The following is a 12,742-nucleotide window of genomic DNA, read 5'->3' as shown; positions in this document are numbered from 1 at the left end:
GCTGAACACATGTCGCAATGACAAAACGTGTTCACAGCATATGGTACAGAAACCTAGTAAAACATACTACCTATATGAACAAGATTCTCTAATGGAAATTACAGTTTTAAATCCTTAAAGTCTAATTCATAATCATAATATTTAAAATATTATGGAAGAGAGATAATAAGTTTGATTCATCATCAGGACTCCCCAAACAATTGATTCCCTTCTTCTTGAGCGAGGATAGCGCTCGCTGGACGGACTCGAATGAACGGCTGCCCCGCTAACGTTTCTCTAGAGCAAAGTTACCTTATTTTAGGCCAAGGAAAAACGGGCTCTCTCATGGCATCTGGTGGACAAAGGCAGAGTTTACGTCTCCCATAATAATGGTCGCGGAGGGGACTTTTTCACCGGCACAGAGCAAAATTTTGCGCATAATACTCTAATAAATATGGCAGAAAAGGAGAGAGTGAGTGAGATAGAGAGAGCGAGATAGAAAGAGACATAGAGAAAGAGAGAGAAGGGGAGAAAGAGAGAAGGAGAGAAAGAGAGAGAGAATAAGAAAGAGAGAGAAAGAGAGAGAGACAGAAAGAGGCTAAGACAAAATCATCTCTATTAATATACTCGTCTAAGGACAATTTACACTCCACTAACTAAAAATACAGTTTTTTTTTCAAATGTAAGATGAAATGATGAGAAATTTCATTTAAAGCCACCAAAATATACTTAAATAACACACTTTATTATCAATGTTTTATGCAATAATCTTGCAAAAAAATATGTTGTCTTTGTGAAAGGCCAGGGTAATGTTTCTACAATGAACCCCTCATGCATGTGCCGCACCCAGTTTCCTTTCATCTCAAGCCTTTTGTGAGCCACTCGCAACACAGGAAGTGTGTGCTCGATCTATCACTCTTCTTACGTAAATATGATGCACATTTGGTTTTTGATGGCATATTTGACAAGCTTTTCGCATACCCAGCTTGCGCACAAAAGGACTATTTATTGGCTTTGTTAGCTCATTGTAGTAATTGGAAATATGAAGATTTGAGATGTTTTGGAAGCCTCCTTGCTTTCTGATGGTAATGTCACCATGACTTATGCTGAGGAATTTACATCATTTCATACTCTGGGAAATGTTGGAGGCTGTGCTGAGTTTCTAAAAGCTACCTTTGTTATAATACACATTTTGCCTAGAATATTGTGTTTAGCTGAACAACTGCAGAAAATGGGTCAGTCTTGTTTTTCTGCCCACTTGAAAAAAACATGCTTCATACCATATTCTCCAACTGAACTCAGCTTTCACTAAACCAAAAAGACTGTCTTCACCAACAATAATTAGGAACCTTAAACTAAATTACAAAAGTGGACTGGAACAACGATTTACATTTTAAAAACAGTGTTAACATCTCAAACTTAAGGCCTATATGAGGTATATTTTAAATCACTATTACTAGCTACACCTTAGATCACGTGTCAATTTCAAGGCCCGCGGGCCAAATATGGCCCGCCATATCATTTTATGTGGCCCGCGATAGCATCAAAAGAGTGATTTGGCCAAAAACTACATTTCCCATGATGCACGTCGACTATGATGACCGCCAAGTGACGGCGCAGTGCCACTACCTCATACAGTCTTTGGCACCGGTGTCAAAGTGGTGGCCCGCGGGCCAAATTTGGCCCCTCGCATCATTTTCTGTGGCCCAAAAAGTTAGTGATGAGTGCCAACTTTCTGTTTTATGATCAAATTCAAATGTAGATTATAAATGTATGGAGAATATTTCCTATTTGCTCATTGTAAATCAATAATTGCAGACGATTTGTACAAATTTGAATGTCCAAAAATGATCTATCGACAAGCACGATTGAAAAAGCTGTCAATTTATTAATCAATTAATTTTGACAGCCTGGTCGGAATATATACTTGCCCTCTGGATGAAATCTAAACTACAAAGTGGCACGCAACAAAAAATAGTTTGACACCTCTGCATTAGATTCTCGACCACAGAGTGCCATAAACAAACCTGAAACCGTGCCAAAGCTGATAAAATCGGGCCACATAAGTGATCAAATTTTGATAACCTTTCGCTAATTTCGTGTTCTAAACAGCCATCAACCAATCATATGTCCTATAGACCGTTGCTATGGTAGCATGTCCAACAAACTCTCTGATGCCCCATTGTATGATTTTATAATTGATTGATTTGGTGTTTTTTAATATCACCAACTCCCATAAAACTATAGAAAAAATGACCAACATTCTGCAGATCTCCAAAATTATGATGTAATAAGCCTATGGAATATCTCACCAGAAACGAGGTATTTCAGGAGTAAATCCTTATGAATGTTCTCTCCCTTCCCTAATCCAAAAAAATAACTGGATCTCAGTGGATCAAAGAATGGAGATGTACGGCGTTTCTTCCAGCTTAATCTCTTGCCCCCCTCCCCAAAAAACAGCATACAAAGGTATTTCTTAAGGTAAGAGTAAGAACCCTAGAGACAAACTAGCGAGCTGTCTTCTCTAAAATGTTTTAGTAGACGCACTTACATTCATTTAACTATGAATGTTAGAGTTACTGATACCAAGTTTTGTATCTTACTATGATGTCATCGCTATGACGTCTAAGAATAACTGTTGCGTTGAATAAAGATTCATTTTAAGTCTTCATTCACAGTCCGTTCCTTGCGTAAACTAATATTAAAGCGATGCTTCCCCTTTTTCAGTAAACATGGTGTCCGAATAAAGCGCCTTGAACCTAGTTTTTATTTTTCTGAATTTTGTGAATGGACACCTTAGTATTCCAAATCTTTGCTTTTCTATGAGTTGATTGAAAATGTATGCTTTTGCCTCAATAAGTTGCTAGTTTTTTTTTAATGTTTGCAATATATCGCTGTGTTGCATAGTACAGTGATATACACTCCAGTATATGCCACATATACAACAGCTCCAAGAGATTGATGACAACATTCGGAGCCATTGAATTTGGCAGTGTCATGTCCTTGTACAACAGCATATTTGTACAAAAAAATAAAGAAACAGCATTCGCCTGGTTCCCTGTGCGCCGAAAAACTTAACGTAGAAAGAAGCTCCTCCTCTTGCCACTACAACGCTCCATGAAGATTCCATCTCATGCATCTCAAATCTGATGAAGACTACTTGAACTAAAGCTCCCAATAACCTGTTTTTCTTCCCCCTCAAATCGAGGGGAGGAACTATTTTTACTGCGAGTCCAGTAGGATGAGGTATTTAATTTTTTTTCATCTATAGATTATATTCCTATACTAAGACATTTCAGTCTTTTTATATGCCTATAGCTCTAATATTTAATAAATACAACTCTTGATAACTGTACTTGTGTACTTGTATTTTTGTATAGGAACGAAAACAGTATGGTATGAAGTAATAAAAGGGGTGATCGTGGTTTTTCGATTATCGCGGCCATGTCTGGTCGACTTTATCCAAGATATTTGAAGGATTTTTATTATTATCATTTAACTTTGCGTAGCTATTGAGCCAAAATTCAGAGAATACAGTATTTCTTAATGAAAAAAATTACTCCCTTGTGCTGATGTTTTTAGTGCCAATAGGTAGTGTAAAACCTTTAAAAAAAAACTTAACTTAATTATAATTTTGTTTTAAATGTTTTTACCTTTCTTCTCTTGGCTCTTTTTGCCACGTCTTCACCCTGACTTTCAGCCAAAGTTTTTAAAAGGAACCTATCGAAGGTTATTCACTTCAAAACATTCCAAAAATGATGCACACAAATGTCTTTAAAATAGGATAACGCACGACCACTTGACAACTGGTGGTGCTCCTCTCATATCGTGGAGCAAGCTCCGCCACGCGTACACCACTCTCATATTTTTAAATTATTTCGTGCTTAATATTGATTGTCTTCATACGTCTTTTCTTTGCACAACTCTTCATTCCACCTGCATGTTCTCTTTGTTGTTCCCTTTATTCTGCACTGACTAAGGGTATTGCTGTATACTAAAACGATGTGTGGTCTCTCTAACTGACTTTTTCAAAAATAAATATAGAAAACTAAAAAAAACAATCAATTTTGTCAGAAGCAGCTGGGTATTATGACAATTAGGCTTTTGTCAAGTCAATGATGATGACAAAGCCTATGTCCGATTATTATTAAAATGATGTGTGGATACTAAACAAAGGGATACTTGTTATAAAATAAATACTTTGGCTAAAACAGAAAAGTTAAGTGCCCCCGTGGCCAAGTAGCTAGTGAGTTGGCCATACAACTCTTGGGTCCTGGGTTCAAGTCCAGGGTCAGTCTACCTGTCTGGAATTTGAATGTTTTCCCCAGGCTTGTATGCATTTTGTCCAGGTGCTCAGGTTTCCTCCCACATTCCAAAAACGTGCATGGTAGGCCGATTGGACACTAAATCGCCCCTACATATGGATGAGTGAGCATGGATGTCTCCTTGAACCCTGCGCTCGGTTAATATTTCCTGTGTTTGCTCATTTTAAATCAATTATTGCAGACAATTTGAAAAATTTTAACGTCCAAAAATGATCTATCGATAAGCACAATTGAAAAAGCTGTCAATTTATTATTAATCAATTAATTTTGGCAGCCTGGTTGGAAGACATACTGGCGCCTGCGGTCGGTTGGCCACCGATTCAGGGTGTCCTCGCCTCTGGGCTGGAGACGCTGGGATTGGTTACAGCACCCCCGGTTACCCAACTGAGGATAAAGCAGTTCAGAAAATGAGATGAGACAGAGAGGGCGCTGTAATGTAATTGATATGTAACTACAATTTACAAGAGATTTTTTTTATTTTTGCAACGTTCAGAATATCCACATCGGATATCGGAAAACATTTTGATATCTCATCTCAATTTCTGAACCGCCTTATCCTCACTAGGGTTGTGGGGGGTGCTGGAGCCTCCCAGCCGACCCTGGAGACACCCTGAATTGGTGGCTCGCCAATCGTAGGGCACAAGAAGACAAACAACAATTCACACTCACACTAATACCAAGGGACAATTTAGAGTGTCCAATCAGCCTACCATGGATGTCTTTGGAATGTGGGAAGAAACCGGAATAAGCGGAGAAAACTCATGCAGCCACCGAGGAGAACATGCAAACTACACACAGGTGGACCAACCTGGATTAGAACCCAGGTCCCCCACTGTGAGGCAGACGTGCTAACCACTCAGCCGCTGGGCCGCCCCGGGATATCACTATCCGTGAAAAAAAATAAACTGGATGCCTATCATTGTCAGTCAGGCAGCCAATGAAATAATAGAGGAGGGCCTGAGGGTCAAAACTGTGCCACATGCCAAGACAACTGAGCCCCCTTGCAAAGTGTATGTAACCACCAGTTATTTTATTTTTTTAAAACTAAAAGTCCTTGAGGTAAGCTCAAGATTTGTCCCCATCAAACACACCGCCGCTGCTATCTTCACGCTGACGTTGCTTTCTTGCCTACTGCGTCAAACAGATTGTGCATAATCTTTGCTCTCGTCAACCGCGTCCAGCCAAGAAAAGACAAACGGCAACGCCTCCCGTGGAACGCGAGGCACAGCAAATCATAACGAGAAGAATTAAATCAGCGGTCTCCAAACCGTTCCTGAAGGGTCGCTGTGGGTGCAGGTTTTTGTTCCAACCGATCCAGCACAGACACATTGACCAATGAGATGTCTGCAAAAAACAAGAAGCACCTGACCAGACCACTGATTGCACTTGTAGGACAGCATATTGGTGAAAAGGTGTCTTGTTTCAGGGTTGGAATGAAAACCCGCACCCACTGCGGCCCTTTGTGGAATAGTTTGGAGACCACCAAATGAAATGGGGATGCTCACGGTTGCGGAGGTCAGGCTGCTGTCTGTCAGCGTGAGGTGATGCGGCTCCCATCTTCGCAGGAACTTGGAGGTGAGGATCTTGCTCAGGAAGGTCCGTGGGTGTTTGACCACGCACACTTGGATGTCACCCTCGTGGAGCAGTTTGTAGCGCATCCCGCTGCTGCTGCAGTGTTGGAGGCTCCTTTTACACGGCCCCGTTGCAACTTTAACGTTATTGTTCCCCTCTGTCATGTCCCCCAGTAATGGCTTGCTCTCCTCGCACTGATAAAATTGGTTATTGTGCAGTTCGTTGCCTCCGCTGTTGAAATCCATATTTTAGTAATCCAGAAAGGACAAGAGAGAAGGGGGTCGCTTGACACGAGAAGACAACCCACGCGAGACACCTACATGAATATATAAACAAATTTGAGTAGTCTGGTCGAACTGGGAGAGGGGGAACCTATCGATACCTATCTACCGGCGACCTACCTGGTGGGGAGAGAACACGACTATTTTTTTTGAAGAGAGACGAGGCCGAGCCCAAAGTGTCTTCCGAACACGATTATGGCAGGATATCCAAACGGGGGGAGGTTTTTATGACACACTGTAAACAGTCCACCATTTTCCTCCCCGCACAATGCTCCATGAAATGTGTCAGCGGTACTCGTCTCGACTCCCCTCCGACGCCGATGAGCGAGCGATTCAATATGTTAAGGCCATGGCCTTATCCATTTCGTCCGCCACCAGCGAGCCAAAAGCAATAATCCAGCGGCACGAAGACGCGACGAGAAAGACGAAACGGAAAGAAAGCTCCAATTGCTGTGCCCCTCGCTTCCTCTGTGGGATTTTGTGCTCATTACAAGCTCAATGGCTCGGTTTCCTTTTATTCTGTATTTTCCCCCTATCTTGCTGTAAATGAGCCAGCTCTCTCCAGCAGCGCCGCGCTGATTGGTCGCTGCTGGTTCATGTGATGCTGGACTGACGTCAATGGGGAGGCGAGCGGATGAGCCTTCTTCTTGTGTCTGCCGAAGGCTGCGTCCTCTTCCTCCTCCTCCTCCTCCTCCTCTTCCTCCCACAGCCGCCACATCTCGCCTAATCGCTTCGATTGCTACAAAAACCGCTGGCGTTTCAATGAATGAATGTATGAAGAGGAAAGCTTCAACTACTATATAACTACTATTTTATATATATTTGTGTGCGCGTGTATGTTTATATATGTATGTGTATATATGTATATATGTGTGTGTATGTGTATATATATATATGTATATATATATATATATATATGTATATATATATGTATATATATATATATATATATATATATATATATATATATATATATATATATATATATATATATATATATATATATATATATATATATATATATATATATATATATATATATATATATATATATATATATATATATATATATATATATATATATATATATATATATATATATATATATATATATATATATATATATATATATATATATATATATATATATATATATATATATATATATATATATATATATATATATATATATATATATATATATATATATATATATATATATATATACATATACATATACATATACATATACATATACATATACATATATATATATCTATATATCTCTATCTCTATCTCTCTATCTCTATATCTATATATCTCTATATCTATATATCTATATCTATATCTATATATATATCTATATATATATATATCTATATATATATCTATATATATATATCTATATATATCTATATCTATATATATCTATATCTATATATATCTATATATATATATATCTATATATATCTATATATATATATATATATATATATATATATATATATATATATATATATATATATATATATATATATATATATATATATATATATATATATATATATATATATATATATATATATATATATATATATATATATATATATATATATATATATATATATATATATATATATATATATATATATATATATATATATATATATATATATATATATATATATATATATATATATATATATATATATATATATATATATATATATATATATATATATATATATATATATATATATATATATATATATATATATATATATATATATATATATATATATATATATATATATATATATATATATATATATATATATATATATATATATATATATATATATATATATATATTGCTTACTTAAAAGGTCAAATGAACCCTTGTTATTAACATAAATTTGCCAAAATAAGACAACAAATAAAAGTATTGATGTGTAGGGTTATTTATGGTTTATTCCACTTTCTATTAATAATAATGAATAGAATAAAGTTCATCATTTCACATTGAGCAAGATGTTATAAAGCTAGAATCTGGAGAAAGCTATTGGGGGGGTGCATTTTATTGCATTTTAAGCCCAATTACATAATTTTACATGGAAGTTCATGACTTTGCATCTGAGAGGTGTATGACAGTGATCTATTGATCCACAGTAATAATGGAAAGGTAAATAAAAAACAGACCTGTGAATCTAGTAAGTTTTTGAGGTGCTTTCTCTTCTATCTTCTTCTCTCATATCTTATAACATCTGAATTTAAAAGATAATTATGAGATGAATACTGTACTATTGTCCTGTGAAATAATGTGCCAATACACGTAAGAAAACAGTACAGTAGGCCATTGTAGTTACAGTAACTCATTAAACACAACCAATGATATATGCCCCCATATTAACAATGTCCACTGTTCACCAGTCATAATCAAACTCACGTCATGTCGTTTATAACATTAGAGCAAATGAATCATTTACAGAAGAAACCATTAACAGTGAAGAGTGTATTTAAGGACTTGTTGACAGTTTCACTGGAAACACACACGATGGAATGAAAAGAAAAACAGCTTAGTAAGATTGAAAAAAACTATTTTGATTATATTTCTGTTTTTGATTTTTCTCATTGCTTAACAGAGCATTAGAAAAAGGAGCATGATGTCTACAAAGACCTAAAATTATGGCACAGGAATCGCCTATCATTGTCTGGAAGTTTAAAAGAACAGAAAAGTCCTAGGTAAAATAAAATAAAATAAAAAACCTTTATGTAAAGATGGTTGGTCCAATGATCTAATTATGCAAATCACAACTTTATGTGATAACAGAAAAATAATGTTTTAATTAGGTACCCTCAGTTCTGTTTTTACAGCCAAAGGCCAAACACTGCGGCAACCTGAAATACCGTATTTTCACGACTATTAAGTGCGCTGTATTTTTAGCCGCTATGTCAATAACGAGTGCTATTTCTGTATTTTAGACACACAAAAGCCGTGCCATTCCTTTAGACGCAGCCAGGCATGGCATATATATATTATTCATGTGTATTTATTTATTTTCTATTTTATCGTGATAACAATTTTAGTTTTGGTCCATATATAAAGCGCACTGGATTATAAGGTGCTCTATTTTGGAGAAAATTTAAGACTTTTATTTGCGCCTTATAGCCGTGAAAATACGGTACTTCTTTACTTTATAAAGTTCTTCATTTTAAATCCATGTATATGCAACTATTTAAGTGACAGTTTGCACGTAAACATCGCCATTACAATAGCCTTGGAAGTTGTGGGTACAGTAATCCCTCGAATATCGTGGTTTATTTAGACCAGACATGGTCGCGATAATCAAAAAATCGTGAAGTAGAGTCACCCCTATTAAAAAAAAATGTTTTTTTTTACTTCAGTGTTGATTCCTAGTAGCAAGAGTGGCTTCCAAAGCTTGACTTACGTGGATTTTCATTTTTATGAACTTAAGAAAAATAAAAATAATAGCATTAATTGCAATTAAAAGGAAATTATTTTTTAATGTCTTAGAATAAATAAAGCATATGAAAATGTGTGCTGCCAAAATATCTCCCTCCACAGCCGTTGTAGGTGTAAAACCCATGTTTGTCCGCCAGACGGCGGCAAGAGCCTGTTCCACCTGGGCCAAAAGCTGTCCATTTTGTAGTACATTTTACTTTTACTTTGTGCCCTGTGTGTGTGAAAATATGTGCCACGGTGTATTTGTAGTTTTTAATCACCTAATAAGGAGAATTCAAAATAAAATAATGGATGAAGAAATGCATTTACTTTTGGGGGATTTCGTACCAGGAGGCATTCGTAGGTAGAGGAAGGCCTGTTTACAGAAAGGAGTGCAATATATATTTAAGAAATATACTGTCATGGGGCATGGTTTATATTGTAGGAATCAACCAGGCATTTTGACTATTCATGTTCAGAACAAATTTATAAAGGAAAACATTAAATTAATACTATATATATATCAGTGGTGTGGCGTCAGGGCCTTCAAGGCCTTCTCTGCTGGCCTAAGAAATATCTTAATCACAGACTGATGTTAATTATATTTTGTCCATGAATACTTATTAAATAATCCCAAATTGTCTGTTAACTTACTTTCATTTCTGCCCCTCCCACCTGGTTGCACTGCTTCCAGATGTGTGTTTTCATATTGAATCATTTAACCAATGACATTTCAGCCATTATTTGTTGCCAGGGTCAGAAATCTGCCCCAAGGCCTTCACAATCAGTTATGCAGGCTCTGATGCATTAAACAAGCGTCGATAAGACTGTTGCTTTAACCAATAATTATTGGATTTGGTGACACCAGGGCCTTCTCACAGACGTAGGAATAGGTCATTGTCTTCTCTCAGGCGTAGGGATACGTCATGGATAGGCTCAACTTTCAGCATTAGCTTCGATGACGATAGAAAAGAAGGAAAGAAAGGAGGATGGAGAGTGTAGTTAAAAGGGATTTTGGGTGAGTAAAATATGGCTATATTCCTAAATAATATTTTAATTGTATGAGGTTATTTATGATTTTGTTTGTCGCAGCTGTAGCTCCAGTAGAGGTTTTATAGCAATAAAATCGTTTTTGAGGGTTGGATTGATTCTGATAGCTGAAGGCGTCACTAGGAAATTCACGGACCGCCACTGATATCTATATATATCCGTATATGTTTGGCATAAAAAGTAACTTTTACATAAACATTTATGGCTTCCGACAGTTTTCATCTTCTGGTATGTTAGCCTGTTGCTAAATTGTACATTTTCATTTTTATTTTGCTTTCCATCAGGTTAGTGTTCCCAGATAGATTTAGTTTGAGCTTGCACCAGATTGCCACAACAGATGCACAAACTCTACCAACGAAGACCTGAGGACTGCAACTGCATAAGAGAACAGGTAAAAGTAATATTAAAGACACAGGGTGCGGGTGTATTATTATTTTATTTATTGCTTAAAAAGGACTTTTTTAGCTTGTATGTTTGCTACCAATCCAAACTATTTATTCCATATAGGGCCACAGAGGGTGCAGGATTTCATTCCAACCTAACAAGACAATACCTTTTCACTAATCTGGAGTCTTCCAAGTTTAATAAGTTAGTTGTAGTCAGGTGCTGCTTGTTTTAGCAGAAACCTCACAGGTTAAACAATCTCTGCTGGACTGGTTGGAACAAAAACCAACACCCTTGAGGAAAGGTTTGGAGACCTCAAATCTATTCATTCATTCATCTTAACCAACCACTTTATTCTCACTAGGTTCGCGGGGAAATCCTAGCTGACTTCGGGCCAGAGGTATAAGACACACTGAATCGGTGGCCAGCCAATTGCAGGGCACGGGGAGATGGACACACTCACACTCAAACCTAGAGGCAATTTTAAAGTGTCCAATCAGCCTACAATGCATGTTTTTTGGAATGTGGGAGGAAACCAGAGTACCCAGAGAAAACCCAAGTAGGCTCAGAGAGAAGACACAAACTCCACCTAGATGAATTGACCTGGATTCGAACTCAGGACCCCAGAGCTGTGAGGCTGACTCGCTAAACATCCAATTAATTTTGTACACCTCTCTGTAAATAGCATCTCTGTGGCAGTTAGCAATAACATCTGATTTTGGAACAAATTATTTCCTTGCGAGTATTTATGGAGATGTCTCTTGAAGAAGCTCAATCTGAATGATCTTGTCGGACAGGCCACAAGGCTCTACACATAAAAGTGACACAAAATAAACCTTAAAGTTTCCCAAATTTTGTATCTTTAAATATCTCTTATCTCATTTTCTGAACTGTTTTATCCTTATTAGGGTGGCAGGGGGTGCTGGAGCCCATCCCAGCTGACTCCAGGCCAGAGGCAGGGGACACCCTGAATTGGTGGCCTGCCGATCGCAGGGCACAAGGAGACCACCATGCACATGCACACCCATACCAAGAGGCAATGTATTGTCTGTCTCCAATCAGCCTATCATGCCTGTTTTTTTGAGTGTGGGAGAAAAACAGAGTACTTGGAGGAAACACACACAGGCCAAAGGAGAACATGCAAACTCCACACATGACCCGGATTTGAACCGATCCCCAGAACTTCAAACCCATCGCGCTAACAACTCGCACCACTGTGCCGACCTATCTATGAAAATATATTGTTATATTGAAAAATTTCCAACAGTTGTTGCTGCCATTGGCTAATTAAGCTGTTATTTTCTTACTTCCGACCCTTAGAAATTGTATTTGCATATCAGATAGAAATGTAAGTTCACTCAATTCAAGATTTAAATATACCAGGTCTAATAGTTATAATTTAAATATTTTATCTATATATGATGATGACCCGGTGGGTGAGTGATTAGCACGTCGGCCTAACAGTTCTGGGCTCCTGGGTTGGATACCAGATTGGTCCTTATGTGTGGAGTTTGCATGGTCTCCTTGAGCTTGCGTGGGACTTCTCCAGGTATCTTGGTTTTCTCCCACATTCAAAAAACATGCACGCTCGGCTGGTTAATTACTCCAAATTGCCCCTAGGTATGAGCGTGAATGGTTGTCAGTTTCCTTGTGCCCTGCGATTCGATGGGTCCCTGGCCTCGTTCCCA

The 12,742-nt window shown here is 37.2% G+C and overlaps 1 protein-coding gene across 2 annotated transcripts in view; it reads right to left on the bottom strand.

The window, feature by feature from the left end:
* cmip (c-Maf inducing protein) overlaps positions 1-6,781 on the bottom strand; it is a 46,044-nt gene extending 39,263 nt beyond the window's left edge. Inside the window, exons 1-2 of one of the 2 annotated variants that reach the window (XM_077742004.1) lie at positions 6,278-6,781; positions 5,810-6,192 (exon numbers count right to left, since the gene is read on the bottom strand). In XM_077742004.1, the coding sequence (XP_077598130.1) occupies positions 5,810-6,121 (312 nt within the window). In that variant the 5' untranslated portion in view covers positions 6,122-6,192; positions 6,278-6,781. Of the gene's footprint in view, positions 1-2,291; positions 2,417-5,809; positions 6,193-6,277 lie in introns of those variants that run through there. The other variant, XM_077742011.1, reaches the window with a different exon arrangement.
* Positions 6,782-12,742: the final 5,961 nt, after the last annotated feature.

This window comes from Stigmatopora nigra, chromosome 2 (genome assembly GCF_051989575.1).
Source record: "Stigmatopora nigra isolate UIUO_SnigA chromosome 2, RoL_Snig_1.1, whole genome shotgun sequence".
NCBI lineage: Eukaryota > Metazoa > Chordata > Actinopteri > Syngnathiformes > Syngnathidae > Stigmatopora > Stigmatopora nigra.
The sequence above is the reverse complement of the archived record's forward strand: the minus strand, read 5'-3'. Positions and strand labels throughout refer to the sequence as shown.